This window comes from Saccoglossus kowalevskii, chromosome 1, assembly GCF_978046115.1.
Source record: "Saccoglossus kowalevskii chromosome 1, keSacKowa6.1, whole genome shotgun sequence".
In the NCBI taxonomy this organism is placed as follows: domain Eukaryota; kingdom Metazoa; phylum Hemichordata; class Enteropneusta; family Harrimaniidae; genus Saccoglossus; species Saccoglossus kowalevskii.
In genome coordinates, this window is record NC_140641.1 from 36,181,750 (window position 1) to 36,204,749 (window position 23,000).

At 35.1% G+C, this 23,000-nt stretch overlaps 3 protein-coding genes and 1 long non-coding RNA gene across 4 annotated transcripts; 3 read left to right on the plus strand and 1 right to left on the minus strand.

Annotated features, from left to right (window-relative positions):
- Positions 1 to 714: 714 nt before the first annotated feature.
- On the plus strand, positions 715 to 7,840 carry LOC146750870 (uncharacterized). The gene is made up of 5 exons (XM_085497746.1): positions 715 to 796; positions 1,254 to 1,409; positions 1,933 to 2,134; positions 6,678 to 6,921; positions 7,782 to 7,840. Exons 2-5 carry the CDS (start codon positions 1,360 to 1,362, stop codon positions 7,838 to 7,840), a joined length of 555 nt encoding a protein of 184 aa, XP_085353872.1. The 5' UTR covers positions 715 to 796; positions 1,254 to 1,359.
- LOC146750871 (uncharacterized) lies at positions 7,236 to 15,858 on the plus strand. Its single transcript, XM_085501200.1, has 8 exons — positions 7,236 to 8,323; positions 8,646 to 8,696; positions 9,067 to 9,215; positions 9,930 to 10,001; positions 11,243 to 11,338; positions 13,221 to 13,309; positions 14,344 to 14,439; positions 15,832 to 15,858. Exons 1-5 carry the CDS (start codon positions 8,113 to 8,115, stop codon positions 11,327 to 11,329), a joined length of 570 nt encoding a protein of 189 aa, XP_085357326.1. The 5' UTR covers positions 7,236 to 8,112; the 3' UTR covers positions 11,330 to 11,338; positions 13,221 to 13,309; positions 14,344 to 14,439; positions 15,832 to 15,858.
- Positions 15,859 to 16,239: 381 nt separating this feature from the next.
- LOC146750872 (uncharacterized) lies at positions 16,240 to 22,679 on the plus strand. Its single transcript, XM_085501204.1, has 3 exons — positions 16,240 to 16,319; positions 16,593 to 16,700; positions 19,176 to 22,679. The coding sequence occupies exons 1-3, from the start codon at positions 16,274 to 16,276 to the stop codon at positions 19,382 to 19,384; spliced, it is 363 nt and encodes a 120-aa protein (XP_085357330.1). The 5' UTR covers positions 16,240 to 16,273; the 3' UTR covers positions 19,385 to 22,679.
- Positions 16,384 to 19,187, minus strand: LOC146750873 (uncharacterized). The gene is made up of 2 exons (XR_014929907.1): positions 19,126 to 19,187; positions 16,384 to 16,664 (listed from the first exon to the last, which is right to left on the minus strand). It is a non-coding gene; the product is annotated as an uncharacterized LOC146750873 (long non-coding RNA).
- Positions 22,680 to 23,000: the final 321 nt, after the last annotated feature.

The window sequence follows — 23,000 nt, forward strand, 5'->3', positions numbered from 1 at the left end:
TAAAATGGTGCTCAGACCGCGAAAGCGAGAATATTGGGGAACACATGGTTCCAGTACTTGTCTTTCAATGTAAAATGGAAAACGTATGTGAAAGCGAAGAAATGTTACTACTCGCGTGGACGTGCGCATAATATGGGCATGGAGAAAAGGCCAACAAGTTAAGCATGGCGGGCACTCGAAGCACACGACGGTCACATCGACTGCTCTCTTCTAAAGAAGATCAAATAAAAGTGGCAGAATATTATATAGCCAAACAAACTGACCAGCCAGGATTTTATGAGACGATTGTGCTATGGAAAGGTATGACGTTCCACTGTTCACTTTACTGTTTCTATTTGTTGTCTGTCTTCAGCGACAATGTGCTAAATGCTGGGACCAAGCGCGTAGGTGTTACCATACCGAATACTAGTAATCTAAACAGAACACTTTTATAGTAGAATGCACTTACTGTAAAATAATTTCAAACTGAGTGACAATATTTTTTTTATCTAATTATTTTTTTTATTTTGTACGCGTTCTCGTTGTTTTGTTTTTGTATTTCGGCAGTACGCATTAATATCTGGCGGCAATGAAAGTGCATGCTAAAAAAAAAATAACTGTGATTTATTGTTTAGACACAAAAATGAGATTAGCCGTAAGAACACTGATATTACACCAGTTTCCAAATACAAAATTCTATAATAAAACTTAGGGAGTCTTTGGTCTTAATAGCTTAGGGGGTCTCAATAAAAAATGGCAGTTTTGTTCTGATCGGCTGTGATTTTTTGATATGCTGTGAATGGAGTTATTCAGGAAGGTAATAATGTAAAGAATTAACAAATTTTTTGTGCTCAGTTCGGCTTGATTAATAATATGCAATCAATTTCCTGTCAGTTGACAACACATTATATTCTAAACCAAAGACTGACAGCACGTTTTTCGAAGACCCTGTGCCGTTCGAACCATGGCAGTGGAATCGAAATTTACTTCAGTCTGCGTTAGATTTGTGCATTCAGATCTCAGTATATTGAAAAAGACGTTTGTTTATAGTTTTTAGCGATATTCAGCAAGTATTTCAGCTGTTCGTTGTACGATTCTTTGATGTCCCTCAGATGAGAATATATTTAATCTGACTGTTTGCCGTTTACCACGCTGCTCAATGTCCTAAATAACTGAACGGCTTCATCACTGCTTCATGTTAACTTGTATTTCGAAATATATCCAAGTCACAAGTGTAATGACTAGTTTATCATTTATGGTTTATTTTATTCCAGGTAGAGGTGTTTTTGCTGGAAAGCAATTCAATAAAAGAAATTTCTTATTGCAATACGATGGTGAACTTATTAGTGGGTCGGAGGGAGAGATTCGTGAAGTCTTCTGATGGCAGTGTATTCCGTTACTTTTTTTAAATTCAAGGATAAGACATATTGGTTAGTGTCCACATCTTTACAATCTTTTCATATGAAACTCATTTAAACTGCATTTAATATTAGCCTATCCCATAGTACTGTGTACATGTCTGTGTTGTGACTACTATGTGACCCTGTACCACAGCCACAGAAATTATTCAAACTCAAACACAACACATGTGGTGTTTTTTTAATTCATACCTACTATCACCAATAAATTACATGAACAAATAAGGCCAGTAACCCCATCTACCAATATTTGTAACAAATATCAAATTCTTATTTTATGTAATAGTAAAGCTTTAACAACTTTGCCATGTTAGCCACAAAGAATATTTCTTCATTTATTTCTTTTAATGTAGTGGATGACCATATATGACTGTATGCAATTTACTATTATCAATAACTTGGGATTGCTGGTCATTCTTAAGTCTATATCAAATGAATGATTGTGACAGTAAAAATAATCTTTTAACTCTTAGTCCATAAAAAAAATCTACCTTGCTATATATTTTTCAAAAGCTATATTTTGCCAATGTTGCAGTATCGATTCTACTAATGAACCTGGCAATGGACCTAAATATGGGCGGCTAGTAAACCATGAAAGAAAATCTCCAAATGCAAGAATGAAAACACTTGAATTCAAAGGACAGCCATACCTGGCACTATTTGCTGTAAAAGACATTGACGTCAATGAGGAAATATTATATGATTATGGACCAGTCAAATTACCATGGGAGCATAAGGTAAGATAATGCTTATTTTCATAATAATGTTATAACAGCATATGCCTTATAAATATATTTATATACAATTTCCAGTTGAGAAGTTGGTGAAAGTCTGAAATGGGTAATATTTGTTCACATCATTCCTTTAACTGATTCCATTCGAAATTGCACATACACTTGCACATGTACTACCACAAACACAAGTACAGTAGGATTGTCTGGTTTGCAAAGTCCATTGGTGTGATATTTTTTTCTTCTGATCGTTGACTTGTGTTCAAGATTTGTATAATTATTCCTGTTTTCCCTATGAAAAAGAATATGGACTGAGTGAAATATTTCTAATTTTCTAAAATACATCCTGACCTTGCACTCGCTACATGTATTTGTTAATTTTGCATGTGTATGGTATGGCAGTATGTCAGTAGATATATCCAGAAAAATATTTTTAATGGTTTGAAAATGCCTATTGTTTGGAATGTTGTTCGCTATTAGTTTGCCCATACTGAGTTTTGGACAGTCAAAACCGATATCTATCATTCAGCAAGATCAGCTAAAACAGGACAAACCTGGACTAAAATTCCTGGGAATAATGTACAACAATGTGACGACTGAGAACCATAATTATTGAGGTACTATTTATTATATATATTTTCTGATTTTTCATTGCTAAACCAAAAAAAAATTTAAGTTGTCTCAAGGTGAAACAGTCATTAAAATCAATGTATTGGTTCATTTCAACTATGCATTTATCACCTTGAAGTGTTGAAAAAAAAAATCCAATAGCAAACCCGTAAAATTCATGAATTTCCCTACTTCAGTGCTAAAAATGGTTGAGCATGTGGGTGTGGTACACTGGCAAATGGCTGTGGATAATACAACTGAACATGATTCTGTCATTCGAGTCGTGTTTCAATAAGCTGACTTCAATTTCCATGATATAAAATATTACATTTAATTTGCTAAAATCATAACAAAGATCTGAGTATTCAAATCATATAACAAGAGGTCACAGTTCAAGTTGCATTTATGAATGAACAATGTGCCATACGATTTGAAACATTAATTAATTAATTAGCTACATTTGATCCAAATATGAGTTTTCATTGGCCAGAGAAGTCATTTGTTAATGCCCGTTTACCCATGAGAGAGACCCCCCCAATCTTTAACATATTTTTAGCAAACAAGTTTTTTGGGCCACCATTCACTGAGCATGTACCTTTAATCCCTTTACAGTATTCAAAAAGAAACATGGATACAACTGATGCACAAAGGATAATCAGTATATCAGTTGAAAAAATTGCTTCAGATAGAAATCGGCTCTCATTCAGAAAACTGCGTATTGCCCCAAATATTCAAAAGATCCTGCTAGTATCTAATGTCATCAGCAAAGCTAAACTGGTTTTTTCAAGACAAATGATTATTGGGTTACAACAACAGCCCAGTTTGGAATTGGGATATCATGATTGCAAGCTAGAAACTATGTCAATATACAAGACTGAAGTGAATGTTACTGATAAGACACAGGAGTTGTTAAATCGTCTTTCTAAGATCACAAAGTTGAGAAGTTGTATTCAGAAAGGGAGTATTAGGTCATGAATGGCAAAATTCTCCCCAGAGATGGTAATGGGACAAACATTTCAGTTTTTTTTTTAATTTACAACATGCTGTAATTTGGAGTGTATTTTAGTCCCCGTTCGAACGAAGTCCGTGCGTTCGTCCAGAGTCGTATCTCAGAATCCCTTGGACCGATTCCGTTCATTCTTTGCATGTGCCTAGTACTTTATGTGGCACATATGCACATGCAGTGGTTTAGTGATTCGATTCAAAATGGCCGACTGGCAGCCATCTTGTTTTTTGAAAATGTTGTATTTTTGACATGCTTTGTCAGTTTTCATTCAAATTTAGTACATAGATCATACATGTTAGGATACATGTCCCCGACCGTCTGTGAGTTCCTGAGTCTGTCCGTTCGTCCGTCCGTGCGTCAGTCTGTTCTGAGTCATATTTCAGAATCCTGTAGACCGATTCCGTTCATTCTTTGCATGTGCCTTGTGCCTTATGTGGGAGATACGCACATGCAGTGGTTTAGCGATTCGATTCAAAATGGCCAACTGGCAGCCATCTTGTTTTTTGAAAATGTTGTATTTTGGACATGCTTTGTCAGTTGCCATTCAAACTTGGTACATAGATTTTACATGTTAGGTTACATGTCCATGCCGATTTTTTTCGTAATTGGATCAAAGATGGTCGGTATCTTCTTTTCTTTTTTTTATGCGGTATCTTGGACGTGCTCTGTCAGTTTTCATTCAAATTTGGCACATACATGTACTTTATACATGTTAGGATGCATGTCCATGACAATTTGTTTCAAAATCTGATTGACAGCCATCTGACTTTTTGGCCTTACTACTATTAATATTTCCACAATTTATGTACTATTTTCATTCATATTTGGCACATACATCATACCTATCAGTGTGTTTCATAATCAGATCAAAGATGGCCGAATAATGGCTGTTTTTATTTTTGGCCATATTACTACTACACAGAACACGTGTTTTGATGTACCGTACTCGACCGGGTTAGCGCCCAGAGGCCTCAACTCAGAAAATCACGATTTTGTAGGGGTGGGTGCTTACCCGAGCACCCCCCTCGAAAAAGAGTGCAAATGAAAATTTTGATTCATCAAGTGACAGATTACGTCTTTGAGGGAAAATCAAATTACTAAATTAATTTGCGTCGTCATTGATTTTCACAATGAAGAAACAGAAATGATCACAAAAAATATGCACATTTTATTACAATATTAATTACGTACCACCATAATTTACGGAATTAAAAACATTTGAGTCTTTTGGAACACAGTCGAAGTCAAAATTGTCATATTATTTCCACTGACGAAGTTGTTGGATCGTACGCAAACTCTCGATGAAAATCACTTTCCGCCATGATGCAATTGCAGATTTGACCTACAGCAGCGTTGTTTGACCTAATGGGTCAAAGTTGGTTATTAACTAATCAGAATGCTGTGTTGTACTGACGCAATTCTTCGGAAATTCCCAAAGACTTTCCGGTAACGCAATGCGGAAGTGAATAATCGATGTTGAAGTACGATCTGTTGGAATTGATTTCAGCGAATAAACGACATGGTTTTTCCAAAAAACTAGTAACTAGCCATTTTTGAGAATTAGACTGAATATGGCATGAAATATGTATTGCATTTTACTTGTATTAATTAATAACAGGTCATTGTCGAAGCGTAGTTTACGCACGGTTACAGTGTTCTACGCATTCACAACATGTTCACAGCGGTCGATGTCCACGCTGTATCATATAAAAACGCTTACCAAGATTCGTTACGCAAGACCAAGTTTTAAATTAGTTGCATTTTGAAGGTGGGTGGGCGCTTTGCCGAATGTGACCCCAAATATAAAAATTGCGCAAAAGTGGGGGGTGGGCGCTTGCCCGGGCATGGGCGCTAACGTGGTCGAGTACGGTAAATAGACAATCTGTTGTATACGCCACTTGGAACTCAAGTTTCAAGGACACGCTCGCGACAACCCCTCTGCTTTAATATGATGAGCACAAAAAGAACTTTCAAAAATTTAATGGGGACTGTGTCATTTTCAATGACTTGTAAACAATGTACCGGTAGTAGGGCTTGTAGAGCTTTTGAAATATGTTATAGAAGAGCTGACCTAATTTTATCCCACGTGTCCATTAGTAAATTTTCGCAGCTGGTTAAGTATTCAAAACAAGAAAAATTTTTGCATTATGCCTGTCACCTTTTTTGGGGAGAACAATGCCATTCCGATTCCAGACCTTGGTCATGTATGGATAGATCTTGTGTGAACTTAATACATACATGTACATTGAACGTTTGCAAGTAATTTTGTTTCTCAGACTGGATTCAAAATGGCTGACTGGTGGTCATTTTGTTGTTAGTTATGAATGTGGGGTGGGGGGCGGGGTTGGCATTTTGTTGTAATGAATGTGGTTTCAGAGCTGTATCTGACATTAATTGACCAGGATGGATCTGATTCAGAATGGTGGAATGCTGTTATAAAGTATGCCTCTGACATATATTGATTGATGGCAATCAAACTACTATTCCTATGTCATTTCTTTCATGCTCTGATTCAAAGTGGCTGACTAATTTCAGTTATGTTTACTGTTAAAATAAGAATGACTCTTGTCATATCATGAAATGACTTGCTTTGGTACAAAATTGTTGACTGGTAGCCATTTTTTATGAATTCTTTACCAGATCACTGACATGCTTGAACATGCTTCAAACATCACATAAGCATCAAACTTAATGTTGTACATTTCCATATATATGGAACTGAATCTCGCTCATACATGAACAGATTTTGTTTACTACATGGTATATGCATTTTTCACATATAATGGTATTTAAAACATTATGTTGAAAAAGTAACGTGAAATAGCTGTGCTATTTCCAATGACTTGATTTTCTTGTATGCTGTTGAGTGAGATTAAATATAAATATTTATTGCTCTAAAATCTTTGTCTTCTTCTATTTGTATTGCTTTTGTAGATATTAAACTTGCAACAAACACAAGGATCTGCTATGTCATACCAGGATGTACCAGGGTGTCACGTATTACCAGAATGCACATCATCTGATGAAATCAGTTGTCAGTTAGCCAAGTCTCAAGTACCAGGGTGCGACATATTACCAGACCACACGTCACTAGATGGAATTAGTTGTCAGTTAGCCAAGTCTCAAGTTCCAGAGTGTGACGTATTACCAGACTGCACATCACAGGACGGAATCAGTTGTCAGTTAGCCAAGTCTCAAGTACCATGGTTTGACATATTACCAGACCACACATCACCGGATGGAATCAGTTGTCAGGTAGCCAAGTCTCAGGTACTTGGGTCTGACACAATACCAGACCGCACATCACCGGATGGAATCAGTTGTCAGTTAGCCAAGTCTCATGAACCAGGGTGTGACATATTACCAGACCGCACATTAACGGATGAAATCAGTTGTCAGTTAGCCAAGTCTCAAGTACCAGGGTGTGACATATTACCAGACCACACATCACCGGATGGAATCAGTTGTCAGTTAACCAAGCCTCAAGTACCAAGGTGTGACATATTACCAGACCACACATCACAGGACGGAATCAGTTGTCAGTTAGCCAAGTCTCAAGTACCAGGGTGTGACATATTACCAGACCACACATCACCAGATGGAATCAGTTGTCAGTTAGCCAAGTCTCATGTACCAGGGTGTGACATATTATCAGACCACACATCACCAGATGGAATCAGTTGTCACCGGATGGAATCAGTTGTCAGTTAGCCAAGTCTCAGGTACCTGGTTCTGACATATTACCAGACTGCATTTCACCAGATGGAATCAGTTGTCAGTTAGCCAAGTCTCAAGTACCAGGATGTGATGTAATACCAACCACACAACACCAGATGGAATCACCACTCCGTCAATCCAGTGTCAAGTACCACAGTGTGACATATCGTCAGACCACACATCATCCGATAAAATTAGTAGCCCGTTAGCTGAGATTGTTACTGATCGTCACTTGAACGCTGCTCCATTAACGAATGTTTTTACAAACAATACTGACTCAGAATATGGCTGTACATGATTTGTGATGTTTCCATAATTCAGTTCGGATGAAATATCCCAAACAGGCTGGACAGGGAACATATTTAGTTGCACCTATCTGATATGATGGTTTTTTAAAGGGAATTAGAAAACCCTTTCCTGCCTTGAGTACTTCAACATTATTTGCATGATTTCCTTTGTTAGCTTTTGCCACAGCAATTTTCTTTCAGCACTTCTGGATTTAAAACTCAACACATGAGCTACATCTGGTTCTTCACTATGCTTGAGAATCCAATACGTGCTACCATGTGCTTGAACAAATATGCACAGAAATGTGGTTTGACTTGCCCTGAATGTTTCAACTCAACCAATCTTGAGAAAACAAATTGCAACTATGTCTCAACTTTTCAACTTGAAAGACAATGGACAGGAAATTTTGGCTGTTTTTTTGGGTCATTACATCAGAGTTCATAGGAAGTTTTATAGGATCCCACAAGACACCCTGCAGATCGCTAAAGTCAGCAGAATTCTACTTGCTTGTGAAAGAGGATCTGTGGAAAAGTACAAGAACAAATCACTTGATGACATAGAGATTGACTTGAATGGTAAGTATGGATTTACTTTAACGTACATATATGCCAGAATATTTTCAATGAATGTGGTGATGGTATGTTCTTTTTTACCGCCCTATATTCGTGAAAGTAATTCCTGATTGGATGAAGTCATTTCGAAATTGTATTTATGCCAAAGCCACAGTTCCTGTGGTTGGCAAAATGGTTTTCAACTGCAGTTTTGAAATTTTTAAATGTTATTCTAAAAATCGTAAATCACATTTATGCCTAAACAAAAATGGATGTTCTTACATCAAAAAAAAAATTAATTTCTCATTACTATTGTATGCTTCATCAATATGTGTGTTTATTTCAGAGGTTTCAGATGATGAAGAATCAGTGCTGATTGATATCAAGACTCCTGAAGGTATGTGAGAGTTATAATACTGGAAAATCAAGAATTTATGGATGGATTGACGATTAGAAACAAGGTGGCTGAATGTCAATCATTTCAGTGTTAAAAAAATCATAATTAAGCATCAGCTTCTGGATCCATATCTCTGACATGTTTATGTTCCAACTATATTACTATAAACAAAATTATACATCTTAAGTTTGATAACTAACTGGGACTGTGCCATGCATGGCTTGTTTTTTATAAAGGGGAAATAAAATCCAACTATGAAACTATTACATTACGTTATTCTTCATGAACAGCGTCTGTGTTTGCACACACTGTCACAGATCAGTACATTTCCGAATCTTTATTACTTTCATTATACCTGGTATTTTTTCAGCACCTACTGAGAAAACAGCAGATTCAACTGTATGTAAGATAGAACCGTATTTGATACTAGAATCCAGTTTTAGGAATCTCAAGAATGGGAATGAACTTTCTGATGATATTGTCAATTCTGCTGTCTATCCTGCCACTCAAAAAAGAGAGGTAACTTAAAGTTATATTAATTTAAAGTTATATTAATTACTTCACTGAGTCTGTGTCACATGTACATCATTGTAATTAGATAAGAAATAATTTGTGTACACTATAGCATGCTGTACAGTTATCATGTGCTAGATAATATAATTAAAAAATAGAAATGATAATATTATAAAAGCTAAATTAAATCTTGTTTAAATTGTTAATACAATAGGGGACATTATACTATATAGGTTTTTTTTCAGAAAGATGTGTTCAACCTATAGGTGTCTTGGCAAATTTAAAATCTGAAAAACTAAATTTCAGGATTAATGGCATTGGTTTGTTTGTTAAAGCTTCTCTTGTACATTAATGTACATTATTGCTATGCATAGCTCAACAATTTCTCTTCTGGACAACTGAAGATAACCTCACTCTTAAAAGAATTATTAGATGGCAGAGGAGTTCAAACTTTATTTTGAACACCATTTGTTTTCATTTGAGTTCTTATTCATAATTTCATGTTTAGTTTTATATCCTATACATGTCCAGGCTCCACATGTATGTGGTAAATTTTGTTACCACTTTTCCAGCTGAAGACTACAAGTTGTGAAATATTTGTTATTCTATATCACTAATAGCTCTAAATTAAGTTAAACTTTGTGATTTAAACTGAGCATCATTAAAACTATGATGTTCAAGTCAATTTGATAACTATATTCTTGATATTTTTTTTCTCAGAGAATCAAATTTTTTGACCATAATTTAATGTCATCCATTTGTCTGAGGGGTGAAACCACTTATCCAAAGAAGGTAAGATTATCAAGCTTTAAAAGTTTTTGTGACCTTTATTTTATAAAACTTTGTCTAAACTAGTTCATGTATGTTTTCATTCTTAGCAGTATACATGTCGAGTAAATAGAAATTTCACATGTGCCTATTCTGCATATGTATAAAAGATCTTATTTTTATTTTTATTATCAAAGTTGCATACTCTTCACTCATTTTTGCTTTTAGTCCCCGTTCGGACGTAGTCCGAAAACGGGGACTTATGTTTTGCCCTGTGTGCGTCCGTGCGTGCGTCCGTGTGTGCGAACGTGCATGGACCGATTAAGTTCAAACTTCACTCATACATCACACATTATATGGGACATATGCTCATGCATTTTTTTCATGATCCGATTAACGATAGCCGAATAAGGCTGAAAATGCATCAAAATCGCACATTTTCACCATTCCGGACCCGGATCTCAGTTATGCATGGACAGATTTCAGTCAAATTTGGTACATACATTAAACATAATAGGACCTTGATGCACGTTATTTTTTTTTCGGATCAAGTTCGAAATGGCCGACTGGCGGCCATTTTGTTTTAAAGAATTCAGTTCTGGATCCGTATCCGAGACATGTCTGGATTGATCAAGTTCAAACTTCACACACACAAGGTACATCATGTCACAAATATGTATGTGCATTTGTTTCATGATTTCATTAACGATAGCCAAATGGCGGCCTCTTTAAGGTCGAAAATGCATTGAAATCGCACATTTTCACCATTCCGAACCCGGATCTCAGTTATGCATGGACGGATTTTGTTCAAATTTGGTACATACATTAAACATAATAGGACCTTGATGCACGTTATTTTTTTTTCGGATCAAGTTCGAAATGGCCGACTGGTGGCCATTTTGTTTTAATAAATTCAGTTCTGGATCCGTATCCAAGACATGTCTGGATTGATCAAGTTCAAACTTCACACACACATGGTACATCATGTCACAAATATGTATGTGCATTTGTTTCATGATCCGCTTAACAATAGCTGAATGATGGCTATTTTAAGGCCGAAAATGCATCAAAATCACGTATTTTCACAATTCCGGAATCGGATCTCAGTCATGCATGGATGGATTTTGTTCAGATTTAGTACAATGTGTTGTACATATGCAGGTGCATTTCGGTCATGATCTGCTTTGAATGTATATGTCACTCAAATATGAACGGAACGGGGACGTGTCATTGACAATGACTTGTCTACTTTCATTTACACTTAGATTGATTTTTCCAAGCATGACTTGATAATGGGAACTATGTATGAAGGTGGACAAAATATTTGTGGTATTATACAAGATGGACACTGAACTCTTGTGGTAAATATTTAAGAATTTTTCTTAGTCATTCTCATGTATATACAAATTTATATAATAATCTTTCATTCAGTAATACAGATAACAAAGCACTGATTTCAATTTTCTCATTAAATCTTGCTGTCACTTTGCAGTTTTCTCAGTATCTTTGCCTACTTGTCTACTGAATTTGTAGAACACGGATAGGAGGCTATGTCGTGCAAAGCACCTCTACCTGTCTATCTTTTGGTACATCCTTCTGATTTTGTGAACACTTATGTTTGAAAAATGGTATTTTGTGCAAAAATTGTTTCATTCATTTCTTGTTATGCACTTTAGTTCTGTTGGCAACTATTACTGCAAAAATAACTATTTGCATTATATATTTTTTGATAGACAGTTTTTTGCAACATGCAATTATTAAATATTGGCAGTACTCACTGCACAGGTTACAGTATACAGGAATTCAGGTAGCTGTAACTAGGAAAAATATTTCTGTTGCTGTGCACTGGAAACTAAAATTACCTTACAGATATTACAACATTTCTATTCATCTGCACAGGACAACTACAACTGGTAGTTTATACTGCTTATATGCACTCAGACTGTTTTTATATTCAGCTTTTTCTTGAACTGGGACAACAGTGCACAATCTTAGAGGCTTATATTCAGTGAGGTCTTGAGCTTTCATCATGCATCGTATTGGATATATGCACATGCATACATGCTTCTATAGTGTAGGAATTTATCCACACATCCCCCATGGTACATGCAATATCATGAGTATAATTTCCTGTCATAATAAAGACAATGTTGTTCTTAGTATGTAGTAACATCATAAATATATGCCCACTTATTTATAGCAAAATAGAACTAATTATTCCAAGATGCCAACATCAGGACTTATGTGTATGGTAGACTCAGTTTGAGCGAGTCAATGAGTTTCAATTCAAAATGGCCAACTGGCAGTCATCTTGTTTTTTGAAAATGTCATATTTTGGACATGCTTTCTCAGTTTTTATTCAAATTTGTTTACATAGATCATACATGTTAGGATATGTCCTCCGTTCGTCAGTGCATCCAACTGTCTGTGCGTTCGTACGTTTGTCTGTCCGTCCAGAGTTGTATTTCAAAATTTGTAATTGTAGTGCCTCATTCCTATCTTCAGACATGCATTTTCTTAAACATACTTTAAACAATTTTAGCAAGTGCAATAACAGAGTGCACTTCAATTTGTTTTACTTTCACTTGTGATCTTTGTTTTTCTCTGCTATATCTTAAACCAGAGGGGTTGTCACGCAACACATGTTCGAATTTGATGTAAATAAACTATCTGTTGTATTTGCCACTTGGGACTCAAGTTTCAAGGACACGCTCGCAACAACCAACACCTTCACTTTAATATGACGAGCATAAAGAGAACTTTCAAAAATTTAATGGGGACTGTGTAATTTTCAATGACTTGTTCCTCATAACTATGTCATTTTTTTTTCATCATGTGAACAATTCCAACATTCAATGTTCCTGTCCCGATTTTGTGTCACAGTGAATGCGTATACATGTTGATTACTTTTGACTGTTGACCGAATGGAAATTTTGTGCTCTTGAGTCTTTTTGAATGCCACAATAAATGACAGACAAAAGATAATTTTTAGTCCTCAAATGTCAATTCACCAAAATACAACTATGACTTGTTTTAATTGGGGCACATTTTCTGTTTTAATATCTTATACGCATCTGACACAGATTTTGTTTATCTGTTGAACTCTTGAATGTGACTTGCCTGTATAGATATACTTATTCATATATTCTGTTGTTTTGAATAATAGAATAAATGAAACACACATACTTCTAATGATAAAGCTTCTGATATAAAAACACTTTTTTTTAATGATTGTTTTGACAGGAAGTAAATCAAATGGAGCGCAAAATATTATATCTCAATTCTTTGGGGGAAAGCAAAGAGAAAATGAATCAAATTCAGCAGAACTGGAAGTGAGTATTAGTCTATATTATGTACATGTATTGTTTTCCATAAGTCAACTGTTGGTACTAATCTGTTTCTGGTCTGTAGGGCTTGATAAGGTAATTTTTTGGTCTTAAAATTGGATGTTCAAGCCTTGGGTCTGTGTGTACAATTTTGGTACATGTATGTGTAAGTTAAATTTTTCCATTCCTGTATGAGCTTTGGAAAATCTTAAGGTCCTGGCCATCTTATGCACACATGTGTACAAGTATGTTGGGGAGCCAGTTTTTGGATGCAGTTTGGCCAACATCATTCAAATTTTACCAGTGCTGAAGTTTTTCAGTGTCACGGATGTCTATGATCATTTTTCTGTTACCAGTAATAACAATTGCATTGCATTGCCGAGTTGTAATTTTTATTTTGTCAAAGTTTGCTGCCATTGTTGAGCTAATACAGCCAACTGGTGGCCACTTTTATTTTGATGGATGGTATTCAGGACACACATCTGGAACAGGCCTAAAGAAATTCAATTCATTTTTTGTACATGGATAGTACATGACATACATGATTGTACATATAAAGATGTGGTCAAAGATGGACTGTCATTAGTTTTGGTTGTTAATTTGCATCTAAAAATCAAACTATTTTTCATGGCTGGAACCACATTTTTGGCATGTGTGGACTTATTTCAGTCAAACTTTTACCTTTTAAGGGGGGGGGGGTGATGCACATCGTGGCTGGTCAATATTTTGTTTTCATCCGTCCATTCAAAATTGTTTAGTACATGCATGGCATCAACATGTACATGGTTTTAATGAATGCTGAAGTAGCAACTTTTCACTTCTGCAAATACACTTACTACTTTGTGTCTGTTTTACAGCAATCATATTAGTAAATTCATCTGCTACTTACTGGTTAACATAATTTGAACAGGACTATGGCAATGAAAACACCTTAGTTTATGGTGATTGGATACTGTCACTTCTGAAAGCTAAACATTTGTCCTCCACTGTTCTTTTACTCTTCTAACAGTTTTTGATTGAAATATTTCACTTTTTTTTAGTAAATTTGCAGTTAACAAAGAAGAAGATGGAAATTACAAAGTATCAACAATTGACCACGCAGTGCAAGTGTCTCTTGTGGAGTTTTTGTCATTAAGGTAAGGATATATCCCTGAATCATTTGAATATTTTGATGTGTATTAGTGTTACAGCCAGGAAACCTCATCGTGTGTCAGTTGAAATTTAATAGATATAAATAGATATTACAGTACAGCTAAATACTTACTTACCTAATGTGCTAATGCTTTGTTAAAATCATGTTATGACCTTGCTAACTCTACATTATTGAATGTAAGCTTTGTATTAACAGTAGGCTGTGACTGTATGGAAATACTCACAAAAATATTTGTTGATAAAAACAGTGGGCATAAAATATAGCAGAATGAAAATAAGTTGTCTAGATTACTACTACTAGATTACATGCTACTTATCAGGGATAGGAAAAAGTTGTCAAAACAACTATTCAAATTCACAACTCTGATTGATTGCTTGCCATGGCCTCATGCCAGCGCCAAGACAACATTTAGATTTGCAGTCCCTGTTGGTACATTCACTGTCACCCAACAGTGGTTTACTGTGTTTGATGCATTATTTATTACAGATGAATTGAAACATCAGTCCATGACTTCCCTTTGAATTTTCTGCGCAAGGACTGTACAAAATCAATCCATATTTGAAATGAGAATTATAGTTTATTATTATCACATTATATAGGACGAAAATTAAATAGTGTCCATTGTCGTAATTCAACATTGCGACGATGTCAATAAAGTTTCTATAGGGTAATTCAGTAACGATCTCCACTTGTCAAAAATACTTCTCGTAAAAATAACAGTAGTAATAGTCTTTGAATGTATTAATAAGAATGGCCAATTTATTACGGATACTTGATTGTACGCAAGTTAAATCTATAGATTATATCAAAGCAGTTCTATTGCCACTCGTCTAGTACAGATCAAGGATTGGATGATAGTAGATACATTATTTGACAAACATGATTACTGAAAAAACATGTGGCTGCAAAGTATAAAATATCTATCTTTCTGGAGCACAGTTGTATTTGTGTTTTACCTTTTCAAATGTATTATATTTTTGATTCAAACACTATTTTAATTATATTTAAAAACTTTGAATAAGAATCAACTTTACAACCCTGAATATGCTAACATTATGTTACACTAATGCAAAGCTAACATCAAGTTAACATGCATTAACACATTTTGGTAAACAAGTTTTGAGCTGAAATAAATGGCTCATGCATGAGGGAAATAGACATTTCATATTTCTTTGACTGCTGTCTAGTTTCATCTTGTGAGGTTTTTCACTTTCTGATGTCTATGATCATTTTTCTGTTGCCAGTAATAATAATTGCATTGCTTTGCCTATTTGTAATTTTTATTTTGTCAAAGCCTTTTTGGCGGATGAAAAATAATGTGGGCATGTAGTTATTTATACATGTTCTATGATTTACATGTATATCAATTTTTAAGTTTGCAGAGTATTTAGCAAAAGAAAAATACACACAATTATTGCATGGAATGGACAAAGTTTTTGAACTCAGAGAACATATCGTATGTTGGCTCTCAGAATCAGGTAAATAAGACATTCTCTCTTGAAAAAATAACTGGATTTTCTTGTGTTAAACTTTATAGTATTGGCTTTCATGTTTGTTACCCACATTCAGAATTTCTTCCTTTTAATTTTAAGTATATACTTTTCTTGAGTTCATATGTGATTTTGAAAGTAAATAAAATCAGAAATGCAAACAACTTTTAAAATCATAATGTGTAATTTAGTGTCATCTGGGTTCATATCGTATGCCAATATTGTTTTTTTTTTTAAATACACTGTTTTCAAATTTTTATAATTGACTTTCATGAATTAAATGGCTGGCTGTTCTTGCAGGTGTTAAAGAGCAAAACTCAAACACAAATGAACCATTGCTTCAGACTGAAGAAAGCTAAACAAGCACATCCAGGTAAGTGTGCCACATTTTGACAGATTGGTAAGTTGGAAACATGCTTTGTATCAAGTAACATACGTTTTTATCATTATGTGCAGTCCCTTCATATATACACTTTCTGGAGATATTACTATCCTTACAATGATGGGGTGTTGATTCGTTCTGGCTCAAATTGTTCAGCATGCATGAAGCTGGCAGAATTTCAATTTATAACTAACATATATGAATTGCAGGATTCATTTTTCTTCTTTCTTTTTCATTTACATTTTACTTGATTCTTCCTTTTAGTTCAGCATGAGCTTGCTTATCCTAAAAGAAGGGCATCTGGCAAAAGTGATGTTTCTTTCACTCAGACTTCATCTAGTGTAAAGAAAAAAAGCAGACAGATGCCTCAAGGTATGGAACTGTTTCAGTATGTCTTTAGCTGCCAAAATTTCAATGTGTATTGCACCTCATAGACTATGACTTTATGATGTCTATTTAAACAATAATGAACGACCCGCCAACCCATAATGGACGAAAGCTTACTCCATTATGAGTTGACAAAGAATTTATTATTGTTATTTTTTGAAGCATTTTCAATATCAGTGGATTTGCTGCCACTAAAAAATGGAAAATTTCGAGAAAAATCCACAGTGAACAGAACTATTTCGCAGTCACTGGCCTGTGAATCTGAACAATTTAAAATGTCTTTCTGAAAATTGTATTCACAATCTCATATGGCAAACTAAGAAAGAAACTAGTTTTTATCCATCAAATATTCTTGTAATTAAATAATTTACAGTGTGGTGTGGAGTAGCATTGTAGTGGTCGCCCGAGTGAACGGCACACAGTGACTAGTACTTTTGGTGTCCGTCACGACCTTGCACTATGCTATGCTAGACCGCCGCCTATGGACTGACGGAATTGACTGTGCGTAGGAGTGTGTACAATGGGTACATGTACGTTGTCGTATTGTTACCCAATCCAGCAAGTGTTTTCAAACCATTGAGGTGGATTTTATTGGCTACAGTCCTGTAATAGCTATTTTCAAATGCTACGAGAGGCCCATGATTTGATGAATACTTCAAGCCAAACGAATGCGTAGCGAGTGAGTGAACATGGCTGGAAAGCTAGTGGGTGTTAGCCATCCTACAAACAGTGATTTTAATCTTGCTGTATAAATAACAAGTCATTGTTAACGACACAGTCCCCGTCCAAAATTTTGTGATTTGACATATCAATTTGATGCTGATGAAGTCATTGAGATTAGATTGAAACCATTAATAGGAGATGGATTTGTAAAAAAAATATGATTTATTGCTTTTACATGAGAATTGGACAATCATATTGAATCAAATTACAAAAATAATGTTCGTGTTGATGTATCTATTGGTATACTGTTTTTGTACAAAATTTAAACAGAAATATTCATTGCATTCATAGGAAAGTAGGCATGGGTACCATGAAAAACAAAATGGCCGCCATATTTGTTTGAATCACGAAAAAAGTATGACGTGCACATATAACCAAATGTGTATGATCATCATAATCCAAATCGACCCAGTCATCTTTGAGAAACAGCCTTGGACATGTGAAAATGACGATTTAGTGCTTTTACATTAAAATTGGGCATCGGCCAGCCATATTGAATTGAATCACAAAAACCATGCTGGTGCAGATGTATCTCTTGGTATACTATCTTTGTACAAACTTTAAACAGAGACATTCATTGCATTCAAGATAAAGTAGCATGGGTACCATGAAAAACAAGATGGCCGCCATATTTGTTCGAATCACGATAAAAAAATGACGTGCAACTACAAACCAATATGTATGATCATCATACCAACTTTGATCCAAATCGGCCCAGTCATCTCCGAGAAACTGCTGCAGACACGTTTAGGTATCAGAAATAGCAAATTTTACATCCAAAATGGCCACAAGTCGGCCATTTTTGCTCCGATAATAAAGTAACTTGACGCGTATATGTAAGATATTATGTCTTCATGTAAAGTTTGAATGAAATCAGTCAATTGGTGTTTGAGATATAGCTCCGGACGTACATACATACGGATGGACGGACGGACGGACGGACGGATGGAACTAACCCAAAATGATAGTCCCCGTTTTCGGACTTCGTTCGAACGGGGACTAAAAAAAGACACCTGACAACAATCTTGTTTCACAAATAAGTGTAGTACTACTATTCATTTTTCTGTACTCACACTCTGTAAACATAGCAGCATCTGCTTGGATGAATCACCCCGGGTTAACCTTAGTTCATTGACACGATTAGGGACATGACAGCGGCATCAGTCGTGGAATCTAAAAGCATGCCTACTAGATGAAATGCTTCAACCGAGCGTGCTTTAACGTAGAGAGCTAACGAGGATGCTTGCAATTTCTCTTCTTAAATAGTTTCTCCTTTATTCGTTTTCGAAAACTACATTGTAATCAAATCCATGGTACAGGGATCAATAATGGGATACATTATTGCGAATAATCTGCTGCATTGACATCATAAAATCCACTGATATTGATAATGCTATAATATAATTAAATATAAGGTTTACTTTAAAATTGCATTACATCATTTATTACATATCCATGTTGATTTGTTTTTGTTATGTTTGACTGACTGGTGGTCATTTACAAAACCATAAAAAATCAACATAAGAAAATGTCATTTAATTTGAAATTACTCATAGGATATTACTTATATACACCTTGTTTTGATTTTGAGTGATGGCAATTTTTCAACTATTATTTCAAACAACTTCTTTTTGAAAATCTAAACAATTTTGCAGCAACAGATTTTGATTTGCGGCTGTCTATTTACCTTGTTACTTTGTAACAGTAGATTTACTTGATATTTTCTTTTTGTGTTAGGTGCAGAATATAAGATATGGAGTGTTGAAGAAAAGATGGCTGTTAAAAATTATTTTTCGCAAGATATTAGACTTCTACACGTGCCTGGAAAGGCTGCTTGCAGTAGTTGTTTACAACAGAATCCAGTTTTGTGCCATAGGTCCTGGAAAAATGTAAAAGATTGTGTTCGTAATTTGATTACGGTACATAAGAGACGGAAGGATAAATGAGTTCTGTTATTTTTGCTGCCAGATGTTATATAATAATGTGGTATACATCAAACTGTAAAGAACTGCTAAAGAGCCGCCAGTTCATATTTGCTACCACACCTGATTCTACATCTCACCTCATCAGGTGCTCGGCCATGGTAGTATTAAACTCTTTTTATAGAAAGGGATTCGTTCCAGCAGGATTATGATTTAAGGTATAGATACAGGTTCTTGGGCACTTGGGAGTGAATTTTGTTTTTTTTTTGCTTTTTTTTATCCAAAGTCTTGGCTATAGATTGTTAAAATTTCGCAGTATTGTGAATAGTGGAACATACTCAAAAGACGATTTTAAATTATAGAAAACAGGTACAAACATTCTCTTTTTTGAATGTTTAGCAAGATTAGGCAAGGCTACATACATAAATAATCAAAAAGAAACATGGTGAAAAAAGTAATGACGGGATCTCCATATTATGCACTATATTTAACTTTTTTCAAAACAATAATAGGTTGTTGTCAAAATAGTGTGAGAATTTCAAGACAAACTGACAAAAACTGTGGAAGCTAATTAATTTCCAATCTCTGTGACTAACCAGAAAACACGAACGGAGATAATGCCTGTTTTATGAAAGTGACGTTAATCGTCTACAAAAATGGCTATTGCATCACAACGACATGCCAAAATCCATCATACATCGATGCTTGCTGATGTTCAATCGTCAGATAAAAAATAAAATAAAAATATTTACAATTCAAGCGAAACGGACGTAAAATTGTCTGCAGAGTCAACACCTTGCGCGAAAACTGTCACGGTGTCGTGTTATCATTTCCACTGAGGGAGGGGCACAATGGATCACGTAAAGCTGATGAGATATTCATACAGTTATATAAACATTGCGGATTGAGTCTAAATTTACTTTCCCTCAAACCTTAAAAAAAATACATTGTATGACTCAGTTTTTCGTGATCTCCAGTGAAATGGACCATGCAAAGTTAGACGACCAGTTTGAAATGGGCCGTAATATTTTGCTACACAACGGCTATTTGCAGTTTTTACTACTCAATTGGTCAACTGCCTGTGAGAAAAAATCTAAATGGGAGGGAAAATATTGTAAATCGAGACAGGTTTCATTCAACTAAAGATGAGATGGGTCGATAAAAATTAAACGAACCCTGACCTCTGGAAGTACCTGATTTATAGAGTGCCTTAGTACCAGAGGTTGCAGAGCATACATACAACGTACTTTTCGACATCGCTACAGGTGCATGCTAGCTGACAAGGGGGTTTCCGATTGAGGTAACCAAGATGGCATCACAGAGTGCTTCATTTTTCCGTGGTGCTTAAAAACAGAATCTTGTTGGCAATTTTTCTGTAATTTCCAGGGTATATTTTTATTTTTAATTAACCGAGCATTTTACGAGCATGCCATTGAAAAGTTATCGATACAGCACAGCAATGGTGTTTCTCCATTGCATTGCAATGCTATCAGCAGGGTGATCTCTACAGCAAAACGAAAAATGTTTACTTTGTATACTTCAGTTTTAAAATACCTTGGGAGAAAAAAAATGTGTGAAAACAAAAATATTTAGTAATATAACAATATGCCAGGCTAGAAGTTGTTGACATGTTGCGAGATAAGGGTGAAACTGTTTACTTATCATTTACAACTGTAAGCAACGTAAACAAACTTCGGGACATTTAATCACATGCCTCGGTTCCCTCTATTTTAAAATCGTTTTTTGAGTGTTTCAGCATTGACAATGCTCCAAAATTTTAACATTATCTAGCCAAGACTGTCTGGGTAAGAAAAAGCAAAAAAAAAAATAATTCACTCAAAGTGCCCACGAACATGCATCTATACCTTAAGGCCACTTCATTGTTATTGCAATGAATCTCACACTGTCAGATATTGTGGTCAAATCTATGCAAGTTGTTGTAACCTTTGCAGTTGGGTCATACCTTCATTAATTTCATTAATATAGAAACAGTGACAGGTTCTTAAAGCGACAATAGATTTTGAAAATTTTTGTTTAAATATACCTACATAAAGATTACCAAAATACTGTTTTAGACATAATTGCGTGGAGATCGGTCAGCCTTTCAAGCTGGGAACGTATTTGACCCAGGGCCTTCAGTAAGTTATACTGTAATTTTTCATTAAAACTGGAATTCAATAGATGGAGACCATAACGCAACCGTGCCCCCCCCCCCTTATTTCACTGACAATGATTTAATGTACAATGTCCGTTTATGCTATGCTTTCAGTGTCTGCAGGAAATGTTTTATTAAAATGAAAATATCGATAGTTGCAGCTATTGTCATTTTAACTACAGTGGTCACAAAAAATTTATGTCTTTATACTGAACTGAATGTGTGATCAGGTGAAACAAACCTATCTCTGCTACTCAGTAGTATTCTACATGTGCACTTGTCCTACATTCTAAAAAACATGTTACACTGATTGGTCTTATGGTAATCATGTCAATCAAAATCATGCTTTGCTCCAAAAGCCAATAGCAAGTTTGAGATATTCTGTGTACATCATTTGTTACTTAGGATGAATTATAAAAACATAATTGGATTCTAGAAATGTAAATGTTATTGAATTGAGCTCAATCTGAAATAAGTGACTGAATTCATGGTTCCATTAATGGAGTTCCTGTGTTCTTTGTTATGATTAATTAATATTTTCATGTATTTCTACCTCCATATATTTTGTTTTTCATTAAATAAATCCTAAAGCAAGGTGGTCGTTGCGCCATGGCCTGGTTGATAATGGACTTGTACCGATGCACACAATGCGTGTGAAATACATTGTTTACGTGTAATTCAAACACCCGCTGCGCCGACCACCACCCTTTAAGTTTATGGGCATAAGCATTTAGATCATTTACAATGATCATTTTGTGCATTTGATCTTAGGTGTACTTGAGTTCCAAACAGGTTTATTCCTTCCACTACCATAGTTATCTGTGGTCATCCACAACATGGTCTTGTTTAAATTTTGGAGTACCGTATGCTCTATCTCACCTAAATTTGGGATGGAAAATTACCACCTTTTCATGCTGGAAGTTTCAAAATAAGAATAAACATTTTGTTTGATATTGCATTCCAACAGAAACGAAAAAATATACTAAAAATATTTACAAATTTTCTATACATAATGCCACATGTGGCTGAGAAAAAACACAACTATGGAAAACTTCCTGCCTATACTATTAACAAGTACACTTTGATCTCTGCTCATTTCTCATAATGTAAGAAAGGAATATGTATTCCTTCAAACTATTGCAAATAAAGTTGGTTATTAGAAAATAGCGTGATGATATTCTGTGTGAAAGTTGTATCAACCAGATTCCAACCCCATTCCATTTTAGCGAATTCAAAATTTGGAAACAATGCTAGATAAATACTGATACGAGTTCATTGCTCTGAATTACAGTTGCAGTTTATGCAACTATCAGTGTTGTCCCCTACTGGAGATGTACATTGCCATTATGTACAAAAAATGTTAAAAAGAAATGCTTGCTTCCCTAATAAAATTGTGCAGAACGAGAGGGGAGCAGCTACCTTCCCTACCCAATTTTCAGCACCACTAAGTTATTGAACGATGTTGTATATACAAAAATATCCACA